General features: G+C 42.9%; 1 protein-coding gene across 1 annotated transcript in view; it reads left to right on the forward strand.

Moving 5' to 3' along the window:
- Positions 1 to 21,241, forward strand: part of LOC137049012 (sodium- and chloride-dependent GABA transporter 2-like) — a 35,147-nt gene that overhangs the window by 8,750 nt on the left and 5,156 nt on the right. Inside the window, exons 8-15 of the mRNA XM_067427409.1 lie at positions 972 to 1,106; positions 8,826 to 8,929; positions 9,016 to 9,140; positions 11,234 to 11,346; positions 11,456 to 11,587; positions 11,780 to 11,882; positions 12,610 to 12,710; positions 13,216 to 13,335. Coding sequence (XP_067283510.1) covers positions 972 to 1,106; positions 8,826 to 8,929; positions 9,016 to 9,140; positions 11,234 to 11,346; positions 11,456 to 11,587; positions 11,780 to 11,882; positions 12,610 to 12,710; positions 13,216 to 13,335 — 933 coding nt within the window. The remainder of the gene's footprint in view (positions 1 to 971; positions 1,107 to 8,825; positions 8,930 to 9,015; positions 9,141 to 11,233; positions 11,347 to 11,455; positions 11,588 to 11,779; positions 11,883 to 12,609; positions 12,711 to 13,215; positions 13,336 to 21,241) is intronic.

Consider the following 21,241-nt stretch of genomic DNA (forward strand, 5'->3'; position numbering starts at 1 on the left):
TATGACAGTTGAGCTGGAAAAAAATATGGCGTCCGAAATTTGCATTTGTTGGTCCACTTCTGATGCAATTACTAATTTAGTAATTCAATATTTATTTAGTTCTCACCAAAGCTCTCTCTATTTTGCTGTAGATCATTAAACTCTTACACTGCTTGCCTAAAAAGTCTGTCCGAAATTAGTTTTGTGAGGTGCCTTCATCAGTCAACTTTATTTATATAGAGCTTTTATAATGATGTTTCAAAGCAGCTTCACAGTGTTTAACAGGACAATATTGCAAAAAAATTGATTTGGCTGTACAGTTGTTCTGGAGAAAACAGTGATGTTATCAGCTTATTTTAATTTATCATATAGCGACAATGTTGGCAGATCAGTATTATAGTTTATAGAATTAAATAAGACCTAATAAGTTATTTTAAATTTTAAAATTAATTTTATTTGTATATTTAGTTGAATAAATTAGATCATAATTTATCAAGGAACCAAAACTCCATCAGGGCATGATGGAGAAAAATAAACCTTGGGAGAAACCAGACTTAGTTGGGGTGCCAGTTCTCCTCTGGCCTATAAACAAACAGTGTGTGTATGATTATTATTCTGTCAACCTTACAGGTCAGAAATCATATTAGATCGGAATATTCAAAATTTCTGGATATCACGCAAGAGACGGTTTCATTGGATGACATGTCGGTGAGGCAAATTCAGAGGAGACACCAATTGACACGGGCTCAGCAGACACTCCATTGTTATTTACCTTCATGCACAAAGCTGCCTTACAAGTCATTGTCTGATAAGGCAGCAAGGCAACGAGTCAGCTGCCTAGGTTTTCGGACGCAGCCACTGTGTTAGCATCATTAGCATTAACCCGATCTCATTATGTACATTGCAGAAATATCACTAGGAGATCTTAACATGGGCGTGGACTGTTATAGAACAGTCTCTTGATCGATGTGATGTGTGTCATTGTTTCACAGGTTGTGTACTTCACAGCTACGTTCCCCTACTTAATGCTCTTCATCCTTTGCATCAGAGGAGTGACTCTGCCAGGTGCTGCAACTGGGATTTCTTATTACCTGTATCCTGACATCAGTAAACTCTCCAATCCTGATGTAAGTGGACCTCGATTCCTGCATCCCAATATGCATGCTACATGCCCCAAATAGTATCCGAGATTTGAATTAATATGTCCCCAAATCATGGTATGTTGAATGGAGTATCCCAAACTCTAATGCAGACTCTAATTCTAAAACTCTATATTGAATCACCTGTATTAGGTTAGTTTAGCTCCAACCCTGGTCAAATTCAGATGTCGGTAGCTTTCTAGTAATCCTTAAAGGGACACTTCACTGATTTTTCATATTAAACTCTTTTATTCCCTTAACTAAGACGAGTTGACACATATCTCTCTTGTCTCAGTGCGTGCACTTAATCGCTCTGACGCGCAGTGACATTTGGATAGCATTTAGCTTAGCCCACTAAGCCCAGTTCATTCACTATGGTACCAAACAGAGATCAAGTTAGAAGCGACCAAACACCTCCACGTTTTCTCTATTTAAATACAGTTACACTGATAGTTGAACGATCAAGTATGCTGACACAAAATAAAACGTGGTGCTTTTGTATGGCGGAATAGCACTTCTGAGAGTACTTCGACTCGGCGCAGTAAAAAGTTCCGGCTGAAAAATCCTCCCTCTCATCTCTGCCTCCCTCACTCATTTCTGTCAATGGGGGAGGGGGAGATGTGAGGGATGATGTTTCAGCCGGGACTTTTTTACTGCGCCGAGTCAAAGTACTCTCAGAAGCGCTATTCCGCCATACATAGTTCGCCTTTTTAATCCACTTAGAAAAGCATCACATTTTATTTTATGTCACCAAACTTGGTCGTTCAACTATTCATGTAACTGTATTTAAATAGGGAAAAAGTGGAGGTGTTTGGTCGCTTCTAACTTGATCTCTGTTTGGTACCTAATGAATGATCTGGGCTTAGTGGGCTAAGCTAAATGCTATCAGAATGTCATCTCGCGTCAGAGCGATTAAGACGCACTCAAACGAGAGAGGTATGTATCAACTCGTCTTAGTTAAGGGAATCGCATAGTTTAATATGAAAAAGCAGTGAAGTATCCCTTTAAGACCTAGATTAGCTTGCTTAGGTGTGTTTGATTAGGGTTGGAGCTATGAAAATTGGAAAATTACTATACTGCAAAATTAATTTTGAGAGATGTCATTCACAAGATGTCATTATGTTTAAAAGCTTTGAGTAATGAACCTTTTTACGATACATTTGAGGGGAAAGCGTCTGTGCTTCGCAAAGCTTAATTTTCCCATCATCTCTGTTGTTCATTAAAAAAAAAAAGTAGTGATGTTGTGCAATGGCGTTACCAAGTCGCTGGGAATAGTCATTATTGTCCCAATGTTTCGTGAGCCAGGGATCTTACATTTGGAACATTCTCTGCAAGAACAAATACATTTTTTCGTTTTCTCGAGGTGGCAAGAACAAGAACATAGTCCGTTCCTGCCAGTACATTCCATACTTCACGAGAAAAGCAGGTGCCGATCATCTGCGTTTCTCTGCATTAACCACTCCCACATTAAATATATGACCAATCCCACAATAGTTCTTGGACACCCGCAAGAAAAAAAGTTCTGCTCAAGGCTGCGACATACTCCGCAAGAACAGAGAAAAAAGTTCTCGCTCCCAGGGCTGCGAGAACAAAATGACTTCAGCCCTGGTTTGGGAGTTCTCACAGCTTGTTCTCGACACATCGTCTGAGCAGAACTTTTTTCTAAAAGTGGGTGGGACATAAATTGCATATCATATGCACGCAAAAAACTGTGTACTATATGCATGCCAAAGCTCATTTTGACGTATGAGGGCGTGCATATAGTATGCAGTTTTTCACGTGCATATGATATGCACTATATGGCGTATTAAGGGGGGTAGCATTGCTGATAGAATGTTATATCAGATGTAAAATATGTACAATAACAATTGCAGAAAAAATTATATTAAGATGTCCAGAAATCAATTAAATAGTTCATTTATTGATATAGATCTTCTTTAATTATTGCATCTAAACACAATATAGCGTTGTGCCAAGATTTTTCACGTGAATAAAGGCATATAGATTTGCACACTTTGCTTATAATCCCTGGTCTAGTCTGTTATACTTGTCAGAAGTTATCGTTTCTAATCTCCCCTCGTAGCCTATTTTTTCTCTCATCAAAACCGAATACCATCAGTGGTTGTACATGAAGAGCAGGGACAGGTTTTGTGCATTTTGTTTCGTGATCTGACCGGAACAAATAGAAAGTCTGCAACGGCGTTAAGCGTTAGATTAAAGAGCTCGTCTTTGTGAAGACTGCATGAGCCGCGAGAGAAATCTGCACCACTGATAACAGCGGCAACGAGCGCCAGATCGTGAACAAACGAACAAAATTATACTCTTCTAGTTAACCAGAGATGTTTTGTTTGTTTTAGTTAGGTTCATCCGTGAAGCAAGAGGTTTTAAAAAAGTGGTGGGGACATGTCCCACCCGTCCCACCCGTCCCACCCGCAAATTACGCCTATGGTTGGATCTGAACTTTGCAAGAAGGTAGATCTCCAGAAAGAGGGCTGAGCACACCTACTATACTGTATGTCATACCGCCAGACCAGTGTTTCCCAACCCTGTTCCTGGAAGCAACTCAACAGTACATATTTTGGATGTCTCCCTTATCTGACATACTAATTTCAGCTATTGAGCTATGTTTCAAAATCGCCTCCATACCTTCATTCACTATTCCCTACATTACTCCACTACAGTAGGGGAGCGCGGGGCACAACACACCCCTAACACAGGGTTAGTTGTAACGCGCATAGTTTTAAACTTTCCACACATGCCAGGATGACAAAAGTGTTTGTATTTACTAGTTACCATATCAATAACGTGACCATAATTTGATCACCGAAAACCAGGACACAGCCTGATGTCATACTCAATTCTAGTCAGAATATGAGTCTGAGCCTGCGTCTCAAACAGCTCCCTAGTTCAGTAGTCAGGGCACTGATCAGGACATAAGTCAATGGGCTGACTCCCTTATAAGTGCCCTACTACTGAACTAGGGAGCTGATTGAGACGCAGGCTCACCCTGAAACTGCTCCATTGGGCTGTGATTATGGGGCGTGTTTCTACCGAACCAGGAAAGAACCATAACCAATTAGAGCAACGAAGCAATGCATTGTCAAAAGTCAATAGAGCTCAACTGCACTGTGTTGCCAAGTCCATGTTTTTTTCCACGGGTTGTTTTCTATGTCCCCAGGTTGAAGCGACTATTATGTGATATATAGACCCATGAGTGCAAATTTTAGCAGGCAACCTTGCCAAAATAACACACCTCTACCCGTATCCCACCTCAATATCAGCAAAGGTGTTTTGCAATACAAATTGAACACAGTAAGTACATTATACTTATTTTTAATGTAAGTTCATAGTACTTAAGACCACCTTATATAAAGTGGGGCCAGACATTTTTTAAACAGTCAATAAGTTGATAAATCACTACTTACTGCTTGCAGGAATATAGTTGCCACTTTTTTTTTAGTTTAAGACGCTGAGCGAAGCTTGCTTGAAATGGGCCGAACAAATGAACGATCTTGAATTAAATTGTTGTGGTATCGGATTTTAAACATCAACCATGACTGTTGACCTTTTTTATCTGTGGGAAGGATATGTAAATTCCTCTGGTCTCCTGAACACCCTGGAACATGAAGTGTGTCCATATGCGAGCAGGTTGCACCTGATGATTCTCTCCATTTCCACCTGACAATGCACATGTTTGGACAGATGCAAATATTGGGGGCGCGCATATAAATGATCCCCAACACTTACGTCATGGTTGGCGTTATGTTGAGAAGCACTTTTTTTTTTCGGTGGAGTTTTGGATTCACAAGATTTACATATGAAGTAGGAGGCAATGATGTTTGAGACTCACAGTAGGTGATGTCCATGTACTGAACTCTTATTATTTCACCATGGCAAAGTTAATTCAATTTTCCATTCTAGGCACCTTTAAGCTTGCGTTAGCACATGAATAGTGTAATTCCAATCAACTTTTTGGAATCAGTTGCTATTGCATTCCTGCATATCCTTAAATCAAAAGTTCTTTTGGAAAAAAGACAACAACAACAAAAAAGCTAAAGTGAAGTTTTATAGATGGATTTGTCATATACTATCATGTGTCTTTCATGGAACAGTACATCACTATGTTGAATATAGACAGTAAATATTGTTTGACAGTAACCTTCATTGATGTAGCGTATAGTCCAAATGTGTGAACCTGGCTCATGAGAATGGTTTGCTTGGATTGGAACCCATGGAATTCCTTCCATGAAAATGATCTGTTAATGGTCTAAAGAACTTATTGACTGTGATGATTTTGTAATGGTTCCAGACAGGGAGTTTTGTTTCTGTGAGTCTCAGGCATAGCTGTAAACACTGGGTCTGTATGTAGAACTAGAAGGGAAAACAGATGCAAAATATATGTAAATTTTATTTTCAGAAAGAGTTTTTACAGTAGAAACAGATCTGAATTCTTTTCATAATGCAAGTGACAAAACTATTATTATAAATAGTTATCTTAAAGAGGAATTTTATTCACGTTTACCGCAACAAACAATAACGTTTGATGAGAAAATAAAGCAAAAGGGGATGGAATGCATGGGAGGTGTGTTTTTGGAGGGGAGCCACGTTTGTCTCGTGGGGTTTGATATGCAGTACAGTAGGGCGGTGTAAAAGAATAAGTTTGTTGGAATTAGACTTGAGGCATCTGGAAAAGCGATGTAGGGAAGGAGAGAACAAATCTTTGATTGTGGCTTGTAACAGGCAAAGTGTTGTTTTACGGTGTCCTCCATTCAGTTGTCCGCCTGCCAATCACAACAATTGTGCCTAATGGACTTCGGAAAAGAAAAAGCACAGTGCGCTTGAGCCTAATTTGAATACATGTTCTCATTCTATTTTTGGGTCAGATTTACAAACAGCTTGTGCCAGCACAAACTCTCTTTTAGCTTTAAAGAACTACTGTCAGGACTTACTAAAGACATGCAGTGAAAAATTAGCGCTGAAAAGGTATGGACAGGGATATTTTTGATGCTGACCTTATTGTAGACACATTAGTTGGAGTTTCCCTTTCAGACGCAAACTTTATGGGACGAGAATATTTAAATTAATCATGCAAGGTGATTTACTAGATTTTGTGCTAGTCAATTTACTGGTATTTGCGCAATCATTTAACGCCCCAAAAAAGCATGTTTTAAACGAGACGGTAATTTGCGCTCTTGGCAGATTGCGTTTATAATTATAGAAATGAGCAGTGTTCTTTAATGAGCACATTTTCAGTAGATCATGCACCGGACATTCCACTCCAGTGGGTGCATTTTTGGAGTTGTGCATTAATTCGCCCAGTTTAATAAATCTGACCATTGATGTTTGAACACGCACACGTACACGCACACACACACAAAAACACACACACACACACATGCACACTGGCACATGTGGTTTTATAGTAACATACAGTATGTACTTATTATAGTATAAATTGACAATAAATTAGGCCTGATGACGTATTTTTATAAAACAAATGAATTACCTTAGTATGTGTTTGTGTAGTTTAAATCTAACGAATGATGTTGTGTGGCGAAGACTGAACAATAAAATAGATTTTAATAACACAAAGTGTAATAACATTAAGCATAAACCATAAAAGCTAATGCGGAACAAAGGACGGAGGAAGACTTAATATTTAAGTCTATACACAAGGGACGATCATTATAAGATCAGTGAACAGTGAGACACTAATCAGAAACAGTGACAAATCAAAATGAACTAGAAAGCAACGACAAAGAAAACCGCAAGGAGAAATTAAATAGAATAGCACACTGAAACTAATTAGGACATGACTGTGACAATAGTATGAAGAACCTTATTGTGCAATGTATTTCTTACAGGTTACATGTGCTTATCATAGTAATTAAAGGTGCACTATGTACTGTAGTATTTTTGCAGTAAAATTGTGAACAAGTTTTACAGCAGACGCTGAGCAAACGCACAGAGTAACGTCATAACATACATTTTAAACACACTTAAATGTATTTAATATGATAAACAGAGCTGCGTTACCTCATACTCATGACCGGAAAAGCGAAAATGGCGCTGGCGACTGTGTCGCGTCATAATAAAAGTCCCTCTGCTCGTGAGCCGTGTGTTGCGTAACAATCACGGCAGTGGCCTTGCTCAGCTCCTTCAACACTATGTCCTGCTCTGCTTTATACTACATTGACATTAATAACCGCATCCATGAACATGATTTCTGTTAGAGTCTTATCCCGATTCTTTTCCACTGGCTGTGAGGTGAAGACCACATGTCCCAAGATTCTGAGCTAAAACCTGGCATCATCAAACTACGCCTTTGTTTTGAATAGGCGACCTCTAGCGGACGGAAATGAGACCTAGTGTAGATTTAAAGTAATCAATTAAATTACTGTTACTTATTTAAGTGTTAATGGTTAGTGCACAATGCCTCCTGCCATTTAAAGGCTGTTTAGTGAAGCAATGCTATTCTTATGCTTTTGATTGGCACAGGAACCTTTAGTCTACAATTTGCCTGAGAGTTGGTACCATGGCGAATGATAAAAATGCATTTCAGTGCTGGAAATTTGAAAATCATTTAATCTAGAAATCAGAAAATGGAACAATAATAACAGTTTGATGCGAAAAATGTTTGCCAACTAGTAAAATTACATTAAAAACTAATCAAAAGTAATGAAATGTAATCAGTTACATTACTCTAATACATTTGATATACTCAAATTATTACCATTACCAACAATAACACCTCAAAATATGCTATAGTCTGTTTTTTGTCTGACCTAGTACACACATTGTACCCACTCAAAAAGTTTTTAGAACGGGTGCAGCTCTTCAAAGCAATGTCCTGAAAGAAGATTGGGATATACCAATCACAGCCAGATTTCAGAGTTGTTCTACATATGAAATCACAATCTCACCCCTCTTTGGGACCTCAATTAGAACACAATAAGCTTAAAGGAGGAAATAAAGATGTCTTACATTGAACCTTCATCCACGGCCATGGTGTCACTGTAGGACATCATACTGTTATGAAAATGAATGATTTATTAAAATCTTCTGAATATTTAGCCATATTTGTTTTTTTTTTTTGTTTTTTTTCTGTTGATTCATTATCTTTCTTTTTCCCTTGCCTCCTCAGAGACAAAGCACTCACACAGGAAGTGTGTATAAATATATAGGCGGACAGGGTATCATGTATACAGTCTTGGAAAAGTTAATAAACACTAGCATTACGAAACTGAATTGGAGGATGTCAACCTTGTAACCCTACTTATAGTAACCAGATGTGCAGCAGCCTAGAGGCCCATTTTAGGAGTGCTGTTGCAAACAAAACTTGATGTCCACAGTAAATGTCTGATCTAAATCTCAGAGAGACATGGCTGGCTCAAATTTCACCCCAAAATCAAAATAAAAAAATACATAAATAATACTTTGCATACATTTATCAAGTACACCCCTCCTCCTCCACATTGTCCTTATCAGAAATAACCCTAAATTCAACCTAGCAATAGTACTGGAGTGGTATCTTTTCCGTAATAAGTATTCTTTTAAGTATGCTTTTAAGTATTTAAGTAAAGTGAGTACTGTTCTACTACTAGGAAACTAAAATGGGAAAATGTGTGTGTTTGTGTGTGTGTGTGTGGGTGGGGGGGATTATGAGTAAAGATTCGCTACACACTTTCGTCATCTCTTTTTCTGCAGGTATGGCGTGATGCAGGCACTCAGGTGTTTTTCTCATATGCTGTGTGTCAAGGAGTCCTCACAGCGCTGGGCAGTTATAACAGATACAACAATGACTGCTACAAGTCAGTAACCTCCTGCGACCCACTCATTTTACCCCCTGATACGTATAACAGTCTCTATTTATCAATCTGTATTCTGTATTCCACAGGGACTGTATAGCACTCTGTTTTCTGAACAGCTGCACTAGCATCTTTGCTGGGTTTGTGGTCTTTTCTATTATGGGGTTTATGGCCCATCAGCTAGGTCTACCCATGGAAGACATAGTATCATCAGGTACGCTTAAAAATATATAGTTCCTTACATTTTTAAGTAAAATCAACTTGGATGTTGAAGTCATTTCAACTTAAATTACATTAAACTGACTCGTTAAAATGAGTTGAAAAGTTGAAAATTGCTTGACTTATTTTGATGCGTTAAAGGAAGTGTATGTAAGATTGTGGCTAAAACTGAAACTGCAATCACTTTCAAATTACTGTAAAGAGGGGTATCCCCTCTCTCCCTCCCCCCTGACTCGAGGTTGCCAGATAGGCTGCAGGAAGGTTTGTAGCTGCAGCTGTGGTAACTAGAGCAACGCAAGCAACCCGGATGCCGACACACTACTGACTTTGTGATTGGTCGATAGGTTGAGGGTGGAGCTTCAGGCTAAAAGACAACATGTCAACATCAACATCATTTGAGAGCTGCAACAACAACTTTTAAATGACAATATCCTGGCCAGATTACTGTTGTCAGTGATATATAAGTATTTGAAATGAACATGATTTCTTAATGTCTAGTGACATATCAGGGCCATTTTGTGATTAACAGAATTATATTTCTTACATACAGTTCCTTTAAAGCAATGTAAAACATATGTTGCCATAACTTATTGATTATATAATTTTTACAGTGAAGATATTGTTATTATGAGACTATACAAGCTGTATTACACATACACTGCATTATTTATGGGTATCGAGCACGGTTGCCAGGTCTGTGCCACAAAAGTAGCCCAATGGCCAGTCAAAACTAGCCCAAAAGTAGCCCAATGCGATTTTCTCCAGCAGGCGGCCGAATTCTCCACTGAATTTGTACATCTGGGTGGTGTATTTTGGGGTGTTGGAGCATCAAAATCATATTTACGGGGGGTGAATATCAACCCGTAGAAAAAATGTTTACCCGGCAACCCAGTTACCGCAGACTTGGCAACACTGGTATGGATCCCCTAATGGGACATGGTTATGGAAGAAAATATTTATATATTTATAAAATTTTTGTGTTTGTTCATGAAAAAGTTGTATTCTCTTAGGAAACATATTGCATTGCTAAGGAAGCCTGTTTCCGCCACTAAATCTCAGACTATTTTTTCTCACATTTGCAAGTAATAAAGTCACAATTCTGACTAATTTTCTCACAATTGTGAGAAATAAAGTCAGAATTCTAAGATTAAAATTCGCAATTACTCTTTTTATTTTTTTATTTGGTGGCAGAAACGGACTTCCATGCATTTCCCCAGCAGATTTCCTCACAGAATATTTGCATTCTATTGCAAAACTTTTGCGTTCCCTGAAAAACTGCACTACGGAGCTCCTAAAGGGACATCGTGATGGGAAAAGATATGGTATGGGAGGGCAAATTATATGTCAGTGCTTTTGTATAGATCAATATACAATCGTCATTGTAAAAGCTCTATAATAAATAAAGTTGTTTTATTATTTTATTAAATGTTGAGAACCATTGTCTCGCAAATGCCTTGTGCTCCCCCATGAAACTTTGTGAGCAAATGCAAAAGTTTCTTGGGGAACACAAAAGTTTCTCGGGGGAAAGCAAAAGTTTTTCGAGTGAACCCAAAAGCATTGGAAAATATTTTTTCCCCCATCTCATATTTTTTGTCTATATATATATATAAGGAGAGAGAGAGAGAGAGAGAGAGAGAGAGAGAGAGAGAGAGAGAGAGAGAGAGAGAGAGAGAGAAATAATTGACTGAGTCTAGTGGAAAAAAGACCTGCACAAATCCCAGATATGAACCTCACTGAACACTTTTGAGAATATGTCAATCTATTTCGAGCTCTGTATTGTATTGTGGTATCTTGCTATGTTGCCGATGACCACAAGAGAGCATCTCAGGCCAACATTTGTGGTTTTCATAGTCTGAATGTTATTTTGGAAACAAAATATTGATAAAATGTATCAATAAAACTAGATATAAAATAAATAAATTATAAATAATTTGATTGCTATTTTAAAAAAATCAAACATGGATTAATTATTAACAAAAGGTTATGCAACATTAATTTTTATTTATGTTTTTATGGTTATGCAACACACATTTAAATTTATTTACAACATTATTACAATTATTATTATTATTATTAATTTCATTGCAGGTGCTGGATTAGCTTTCATAGCATATCCCCGAGCCCTCTCTCTGTTACCTGGACCTCAGTTCTGGTCTTTTCTTTTCTTTTTAATGGTACTTCTGCTGGGCCTTGACAGCCAGGTACAGTTATTCAACATCAATGCACATATACTAAATATGATATTTTTCCTATTTTTTAAACTTCAGGATTGACCACATGTGTGAGGTGTTATATTTATGTCTTTTCAAGTTTGTGTGTGTAGAGAGTTTAGCCACAGCTCTCACAGACCTGTTTCCTGGAGTTCTAAGGAAGCGGCGAGAGCTTTTGGTGTTGGGGATCGCCATCATCTGCTTCTTACTGGGACTGCCCTTCATCACAAAGGTATAAAGATAAACAGACAGACAGACAGTTAGATAGATAGATCGATAGATAGATATATATATATAGATGGATGGATGGATGGATGGATGGATGGATGGATGGATGGATGGATGGATGGATGGATGGATGGATGGATGGATGGATGGATGGACGGACATGATCTAACTTTTAATTATTTTATCTATGTCTCAGGGAGGAATCCATGTGTTCACTGTGATGGACACCTACGGTCCGAGTGGAATTAACTTGCTCTTTATCGCTTGTTTTGAGACGGTTGTTGTCGCATGGGTCTATGGTAGGAGACATTAACACTTTGCAAAATTCCTAGTATTTGACATGTATTATTATTATTAGTATTAGTATTATTATTATTATTATTATTATTATTATTGAATGTAATATTTCTCTACATCACATTATGGGTAACAATTTATTTTAAGGTGACGTAGTTACACATTACTACATGCACTTACTATACTAAGTGTATCCCACAATTGTTACACATTATGAATATTCATATTACAATGTAATTACATTGTAATAAATATTTAGTACATGTAACAATGTATTTTTTAATTTAGAAAAGGGTTACATCGTACCAGCTCAAATAAGTAACATTAGAGTAATATTATTTAATGTACTTAATATAGAGATACGGTTAGGGTTTAGTTCAGGGTTAGTGGCTTGTAGTTATGCATAATTTACTGTTATTTTTATAGTAAGAGCATGTAGTAGCGTGAAACTATGTCACCCTAAAATAAAGTGTTATCTTTTAAACCACACACACGTTTTGTAGGGACTTAGAAATATATATTTTAATACTGTACAAACTGTATACTCTATCCGCTAAACCTAACCCTACCCATAACCCTACCCATCACAGGAAATGCCCACACACACACACACACACACACACACACACACACACACACACACACAGAGAAAACTAATACTTTTATATTTTCAAAATTGGTTTAAGATAAACAAGAAAAAAAATTGATACACAAATGACTGGATTGCAGGTGCAAACCGTTTCTATGACAACATTGAAGATATGATAGGATACGCACCAACCCCTGTGCTGAAGTACTGCTGGCTCTTCATTACCCCACTCATCTGTGCCGTGAGTTCACATCTTGTTGCTTTTGTGTATTGTCCCAACATCTGCATTGGTTTCTCATTAGCTTACCATTGAGCAATTCATGTTTCATTGGCCATCCAGCTATGCATCAATTCCTTCAATACATCAATCTGAGCAGCTTGCCGGTCCCAGCGTGAAGCTTTTTTTTTTTTTGTCGTCTAAATCTTTTACTTTTATTGATCTTTATCACACACTTTTAAAACGACTAGTGTCAAACTGTACCTACTTAAAATTTAGATCTACACATTTAGCAGACACTTTTATCCATTTTTCAATAAAAAATAAAATGATTCAGTGATCGTTTAAGGCTGGTTTTGCAGAGCTCAGGCTTTTCAAGGTTTTTAAGGTACGCTGACTATATAGTATGTTAAAAAAAAATCCAGTTTATACTATGCACATTCACATAAAACATATTTCATTGTCCAATGTGAATTTATCGAATCCAGTATACATTTTGAAAGGGATGTGTTTCTTTTTCCCCCCTCAGGCTACTCTGCTGTCTTCAGTTGAACAATTTGTGCCAGACGGGAGTTACAAGTTTGCATCTCTGCTCACAGTCATTCCTATGGTCTGCATACCAATCTTCCTGTTCATCTCTTTAAGAAGGGTAAGAAAAACCCGTCGATCAATCACACCAACCCATCCATTCATCATCCAGTCGTGCATTCATTCATCCTTCCGTGTATCTCAATCAATTCCATCTGCATCTGTTCTCCATTCTTAAGTACTGATATTGACTATTTACAAATATTCTTATTACTAATTTGTGACATACTGTTTGGATGCTTGGTCAGGACATCTTAAGGGACGTTCACACGGAACGCGAATAGAGCGTCTGGAGCGAATGATTTCCATGTTAAGTCAATGGAAAGACGCGTTGACGCACTTCTGGAGGTCCTGAGGCGCGTTAGACGCGTTTCACGCGGCGAAATGGACGCAATTCCGCCTTATTCGCACGTCCAGTTCGCGCGAATAACACAAATTTGAAGCGAAATGAGCGTCTTGCACAAAACGCGCGTTACGCACGAGTGGTGCTTTTTGTGCATTGACGCTCAATTCGCGTTTGATGTGAAGGCATCGTTAGCGTCACTTTTTAAACTCTATTTATTAATAATATTTATGTAAATATATATATATATATTAAAATAAAAAGTGGAAGGAAGCTTTTTTTCCTCTCACGTGCAACCAATATAGAAAGCGCTGAGTCTGCTTAGTAGGCTAAAATAACCTCACGAGCAACCTTTATAAAATTAAGCGCGGAATAATCATTTTACGATTTTCAAACAGTCTCAATGGTGGTTATGATTAGGCTACAGTAATTCTGACAGAGATTTCTTTGTCGCCTTTCTGGCTGTTGTCATCAATGGTGATGTTTGCATGTTTCTTAAAAATTATATCTGTCCCCTGGAACGCTATTCGCTATTAAATTATAAAGGTATATTTAAAGCAATTATTTTTCAAACAGATGAATTAGAAATACAGGCCTGCCCCTCATAAAAGCCTGCTTTAAATAAAAGCTGGTTCACTTCTGCAGTTCAGGTAAATAAAGGCCCCGGTCTTTATTTGAGGAATTACTGTATTAACTATTATCTAATCATAAGCGCCAAGTTCCAACATGCAGGATACTTCATTGCTTTCAGCAAGAAACTTTTGTTGACAGATGTCATATGTTCAATTTAAACATCCACAATAATGTAATTAATTAGACTTTTTTGAGCATGTAACCCAACCCCTACCCCTAAGCATTTGTATATTATATATAAATGTATATTATAAAACATAGGATATAACAGGCAGATACAACTAAAGTCACAATTTATTTAAAAAGGTTCAAAGTACATGTTTTATATTGTTGATAATTGGGTAGGTTTAGGTTAGGGGTGAGGTTAGATGCTCCAAAATATCTATGAAAGTATAACTATTTATACAATCATGTATTTATAGACAAGATCCAAGGCACTATTTCAAAAAAGTCAAAAATCTTTTATTCAAACCACGGCTCCATGGAAACACAAGTTTGAAACCCAACTTGTCAACACTTAAGCAGTGTTGCCAGTTTGGGTTGAAGATTTCCAGTCCAAAAGTTCACAAAACCCGCCCACTCCAAAACCTGTCCTCTCCTGTTGAGAGTTCGAAAATACAATCACTTCACACTCATTCTAAATTCACTCCACTGCAGCATTGGATTGAATATAAGGTCTCCCTTCTAGCCCACCAGTGCATTTATGGACCCCCCCCCCCCCCCCCCCCCCCCCCACACACACACACCTTCAACTACAACTCGATCATTCCGTTCAACAAATTCAAACCGCCTCCATCTTCCCAAGACTAAGCTCAGCACTATGGGTGATCGGGCTTTCTGTTCTGCCAGTCCTTGGATTTGAAATGCCCTACCCGACCATCTGAGGGCACTTCAAGCTCTTGAGACTTTTGAAAAAGGACTAAACACATTTCTTTATAGGAGAACCTATGACTTTTTTTAACTATTAAATTAGAATTTTATAATTTTTAAATGATCTTAACTGTAGCACTTTGAGATTTGTTCCAAATGTAAAGTGCAATACAAATAAAATGTATTATTATTATTATTATTATTACTATTATTATTATTAAAAAGAAATCGCACAAAACTTTAACTGCCAATATAATGTGATATAATTGTATTGCCAAACCAATCAAGGTTGATAAGTAGCCTACCATTTTTATCTCCTTAAAACATAATGTTGATGGGGAAAAAAATAAATTTCCCAGGAAAACAGATCAAAAGAGGGCAGATAATTAGCAAACATGGCTAAAATGTCCTGGTGGAAACTGTCAAAACAGCAAACTCTTTGCATTATTTTCAGTGTCAACAGTAAGAATAAGCATATTTAAGTGCAAAAAGCGCTCAATATAAGAGTTCGGAAAAACAACGTAATTACCTGTCATTTCACACACGTTAATACACACTGCCAAAATGTGTCATTCATTGGTACCGTACAATAATGCGCCAACAAAAATTGCAATACGCTTACCTTTGTGTTGCGCTTTGCTTTGACAAATGTACAGTAGGGCTGGGATAAACTATTATTTTTTTAAACGATTAATCTAGCGATTATTTTTTCGATGCATCGATTAATCTAACGATTCATTTTTCCTGTCCGATTCGGTTACGATTCGATTCGATTACCGATTATCTCCCCATTAATTGCCTAATAGCAATTTATACATGTTGATTTAATTATGAAAAAACAAATTCCTTAACATTGCAATATATGTTTATTGCTCTTAAAATTCCAAAGTAAGACTATACAAGAGCAATGCATTCAATAAAACCTTGAAAACATAAAGAAAACATAAGCTACACACACACACACACACACACACACACACACACACACACACACACACACACACACACACACACACACACACACACACAAATAATTAAGTATTAACCTACAACAAAGAAACATATAATACGATTTCCCTTTCAGTCGGTCACGTTCGACGTACGTCAGAACTGAACCGACGAATGGGATCTTACTTTAGAGACCAATCCTACTTCGAGCATCTAACAACGAGCCAATGAAATTTGGCATGCGATCACGCATTCCACGCTCCGCCCCGCAGCGCGGGTATAAATAGGAAGTGGAATGGTAGATCAGCGCTTTCTACTTCGGAGCCGAACAGTCTTCATTGCTGTTTCTACGAAGAGCTTTCTGACTACGAGTCGAGAATATTCCTGTGAAAGAGTTTGCCAGTGCGGGTGATACGGCGCGTCAGCGAGAGACCGTCCACTTCAGTGATAGAGTGTACAAAGAGCTGTTGGTTCGCTGAGCGTTTCCTTACACACACACATTACAGTTGGTTCGCTGGGCGCTCACACATACATATCACTGAGAGCTCACGCAGGCTTGCACTATCGAACTGCGTGGAGCCGCGGTCATCTCCCTGAGTGCTTCAGCACTAAAAGAGCAAACTTCCATTCACAAAAGAGCAACACGGTTTGACCCTGCGTCTTTTTCAAGATGTCATTCAAGCCGTGTGTTTCTGGGTGCGGTCGATTTCTGTCTCCGCTTGACGGACACGTTCGTTGTCTCTCGTGTCTGGGCGCACAGCACGCTGAGGCTGCGTTCGTGGATGAGACATGTTCCCATTGCGGGAATATGTCCATTGCAGTGTTGCGGTCCCGTCTCCAGTACCTCAGAAGAGGTGGAACACCATCGTCCATCCCCCGATCTAGTGGTCCTCCAGCTGCAAAGCAGAGGGCTACTACTTTGGCTGATGACCTTGGTGGGGACCTGAGGGTGTCGGTCAGGGTAAACCCGACGGGTCTCACGGCTCCTCGGGCCCCTCCCCCCTCCACTGTACCGGTGGAGCTTCCGGAAGGGCGCGCTGACCTCCCACGTGGAGCGCCAGTCGTCTCTTTTGGGGCTCCGGCGGAGGACCAGATGTCGGTTGCTGCATCGGGGGATGAGCTAATGGGTTCCGAGGATGAAGACTCGGCTGCGTTGCCCCCTTCGGGTGTGACAGCGTTACCCGAGTCTGACCCGGAACTTACGGCTATGCTTGCCCGGGCCGCCGCAAGTGTCGGGCTTGAGTGGAACCCTCCACCACGTCCCGAACCTTCGCGGCTGGATGATTGGTTTCTCGGGACGGGTCGCGCTGGTTCTCAGCGTCCCGCCCCGGTGCCTTTCTTCCCGGAAGTGCATCAGGAGCTCACGAAGTCCTGGGTAGCGCCGTACAGCGTACGCCAGCGATCGACTGACTCCTCCATCCTCACCACTCTCGATGGTGGTGCAGCTAAGGGCTACGAGGGGATCCCTCCAGTCGAGCGGTCGGTTGCGATGCACCTGTGTCCTAAGACCGCTGCGGACTGGAGGCACGCCCCGCGTCTCCCCTCCCGGGCGTGTAAGTTCTCGTCCGGCTTGACGGGCAAGGCTTACGCAGCCTGCGGAGAAGCTGCATCAGCTTTGCATGCCATGGCGCTCCTGCAGGTCCACCAGGCCAAAGCGCTCATGGAACTGCACGAGGGTGGTTCCGACCAGGCAGTTATGCAGGAACTGCGAGCCGCGACGGACCTCGCCCTCCGGGCGACGAAAGTCACGGCCCGCTCCCTGGGTCGGGCGATGTCCACCTTGGTGGTCCAGGAACGCCACCTGTGGCTGAACCTGACAGACATGCGGGATTCGGACAAGGTTCGGTTTCTAAACGCCCCTGTCTGTCAGGCCGGCCTCTTCGGCGACGCCATCGAGGACTTTGCCCAGCAGTTCTCGGTGGCCAAGAAGCAGACGGAGGCCATCAAAAACATCCTGCCCCGGCGGCCCGCTGCTGCCTCCACCCAGCCGCCCGGGGCAGCCCCCCAGTCTGCTCGTCGCCGAGGGCGTCCTCCAGCGTCCGCCTCCGCCCCTGCCAAGCCCAAGCAGCAGCCTCCACCCGCGAAGCAGGGCGCCGGACGCAAGGGGGCCGCCCAACCCGTCCAAGGGCCCGCCAAACCTGCCGGCAAGCGTAAGGGGAAGCGGCCCTGAGACGGGCAGCCCAGGGAGAAGAGGAGCTGCTCTGAGGGAGATGATGTCCGCATCCCTCCCACCCCCCCGGAGGAGGACCGGGGGGGCAACACTGGTCACAACATCTCTGCCGCTGGCTCTCCGGAGTCCAGCGGTACCCACATTTTCACCAAAAGAGCAATTTCCTCTCTCTCTGGGCCCCAAGAGGGTCAGGTTGGCAGTGTGCGACGCCCACGGGCCTTGTCACTCCTTTCCTACCCTCCCGTCGCCAGGGGGCAGCTGTGTGGGCCTCGAGGACGCCCCCGGGCCTTCTCACCCACACACTGCCTCTCTTGTGAGCACTCAGTCAACACTCCGGGCCGCCCACGGGCCTTCCGGGTCGGGGCTGAGTGCTTCACTTCCCTGCCTCCGGGCAGTGGACAGCAGAGTGGGCTCCGAGGACGCCCCCGGGCCTTCTCACCCACTCTCTGTCCAAACCAGGAGTGCTCAGGCAACACTACGGGCCGCCTCCGGGCCTCCCGAGTCGGGCCAGAGTACTCCGCTTCGCTGCCCCACCCCGGGCACGTCTGTGGTGCCGTTGGTCCCGCTTGTACGGTCTCTGGGGGCCTGGCTAGGTCTCCCCAGGCCGTCTCGCTGGCTCATCCGTACCATCAGACTCGGCTACGCGATTCAGTTCGCACGCCGGCCACCCAAGTACAAGGGCATCCTCTTCACCTCCGTGCGAAGCAGCGATGCTCAAGTCTTGCGGTCAGAGATCGAGGTCCTACTGGCGAAGGACGCGATCGAGCCGGTTCCTCCAGCCGATATGAAGACGGGGTTTTACAGCCCCTACTTCATTGTGCCCAAGAAAGGGGGTGGGTTACGGCCAATCCTGGACCTGCGAGTTCTGAATCGGGCCCTGCACAAGCTCCCGTTCAGGATGTTGACGCAGAAACGCATTTTCCAATGCATCCGTCCCCAGGATTGGTTTGCAGCGATCGACCTGAAGGACGCGTACTTCCATGTGTCTATTCTCCCTCGACACAGACCGTTCCTACGCTTTGCGTTCGAGGGGAAAGCATATCAGTACAAGGTCCTGCCCTTCGGGCTGTCCCTGTCGCCCCGCGTCTTTACGAAGGTCGCGGAGGCAGCCATTGTTCCACTCAGAGAACGCGGCGTTCGGATTCTCAACTACCTCGACGATTGGCTGATCCTAGCCCAGTCGAAGGACCAGTTGTGCGAACACAGGGACCTGGTGCTCAGTCACCTCAGCCAGTTGGGCCTTCGGGTCAACCGAGAGAAGAGCAAACTCTGTCCCACACAGAGGATCTCTTATCTCGGTATGGAGCTGGACTCGGTCAACCGGACGGCGCGCCTCACCGAGGAGCGAGTCCAGTCGGTGTTGAACTGCTTGAATATGTTCAAGAGCAGGACAGCGGTCCCACTGAAATTCTTTCAGAGGCTCCTGGGGCATATGGCATCTGCAGCCGCGGTCACGCCGCTCGGATTGCTTCATATGAGACCGCTTCAACGCTGGCTCAATGGCCGAGTCCCGAGGTGGGCGTGGCAGAGCGGTCAGTACCGGGTCCCAGTGACTCCTTACTGCCGCCAAACCTTCAGCCCGTGGTCCAGCACTTCGTTTCTCCGGGCCGGGGTGCCCCTAGAACAAGTGTCCAGGCATGCTGTGCTATTCACGGATGCCTCCACCACGGGCTGGGGGGCCACGTACAACGGGCATGCAGTTGCTGGTCTGTGGACGGGGCCGCAATTGCATTGGCATATCAATTGCCTCGAGTTACTGGCAGTACATCTGGCACTCCGCCGCCTCAAGGGGCCGCTGCGTGGCAAGCATGTACTGGTCCGTACGGACAGCACCACGGCCGTTGCGTACATCAACCGTCAGGGTGGTCTACGCTCCCGTCGTCTGCTCCAACTCGCCCGCCACCTCCTCCTGTGGAGTCAGAAGCAGCTGAGGTCGCTTCGGGCCATTCATGTCCCTGGTGTGCTGAACCAGACAGCCGACGAGCTCTCTCGTCAGCCGACACCTCCGGGAGAGTGGCGACTCCACCCCCAGGCGGTCCAGCTGATATGGGACCAGTTCGGAGCCGCACAGGTCGACCTGTTTGCCTCTCCGGACTCGACCCATTGCCAGTGGTACTATTCCCTGACCGGGGGTACCCTCGGCACAGATGCACTGGCGCACAGCTGGCCCCGGGACCTACGCAAGTATGCGTTCCCCCCAGTGAGCCTTCTTGCACAGACTCTGTGCAAGGTCAGGGAGGACGAGGAGCAGGTCTTGTTAGTTGCGCCGTATTGGCCCAACCGGACCTGGTTCCCAGAACTCACACTCCTCGCGACAGCCCCTCCTTGGCCGATTCCCCTGAGGAAGGACCTTCTTTCTCAGGGACGGGGCACGCTATGGCACCCGCGTCCAGACCTCTGGAATCTTCATGTCTGGTCCCTGGACGGGACGCGGAGGTTCTAGATGGACTACCACAAGCTGTCGTAGATACCATCGCTTCAGCTAGAGCCCCCTCTACGAGGCGCCTCTATGCTCTGAAGTGGAACCTGTTCGTTGAGTGGTGCGCTTCCCGCCGGGAAGACCCCCGAAGGTGTTCGATCAGTGTCGTGCTTTCCTTCCTGCAAGATGGGTTGGAGAGAAGGCTGTCTCCCTCCACCCTCAAGGTATATGCTGCAGCAATAGCAGCGTACCATGATGTAGTAGAAGGTAAGTCCGTGGGGAAGCACGACCTAATCGTCAGGTTCCTCAGAGGTGCGAGGAGACTAAATCCTCCTCGTCCATCCTCGATACCCTCTTGGGACTTAGCTCTAGTGCTCCGAGCACTTCAGAGCCCTCCCTTCGAGCCCTTGGCGTCTTGTGAGTTGAAAATCTTGTCAATGAAGACAGTGCTCCTGACGGCATTGGCCTCGATCAAGAGGGTAGGGGACCTGCATGCACTTTCGGTCAACGAATCGTGCCTAGAGTTCGGGCCAGGTAACTCTCACGTCGTCCTGAGACCCCGGCCCGGATATGTGCCCAAGGTT

The sequence above is a fragment of the Pseudorasbora parva genome, chromosome 20 (genome assembly GCF_024679245.1).
Source record: "Pseudorasbora parva isolate DD20220531a chromosome 20, ASM2467924v1, whole genome shotgun sequence".
NCBI lineage: Eukaryota > Metazoa > Chordata > Actinopteri > Cypriniformes > Gobionidae > Pseudorasbora > Pseudorasbora parva.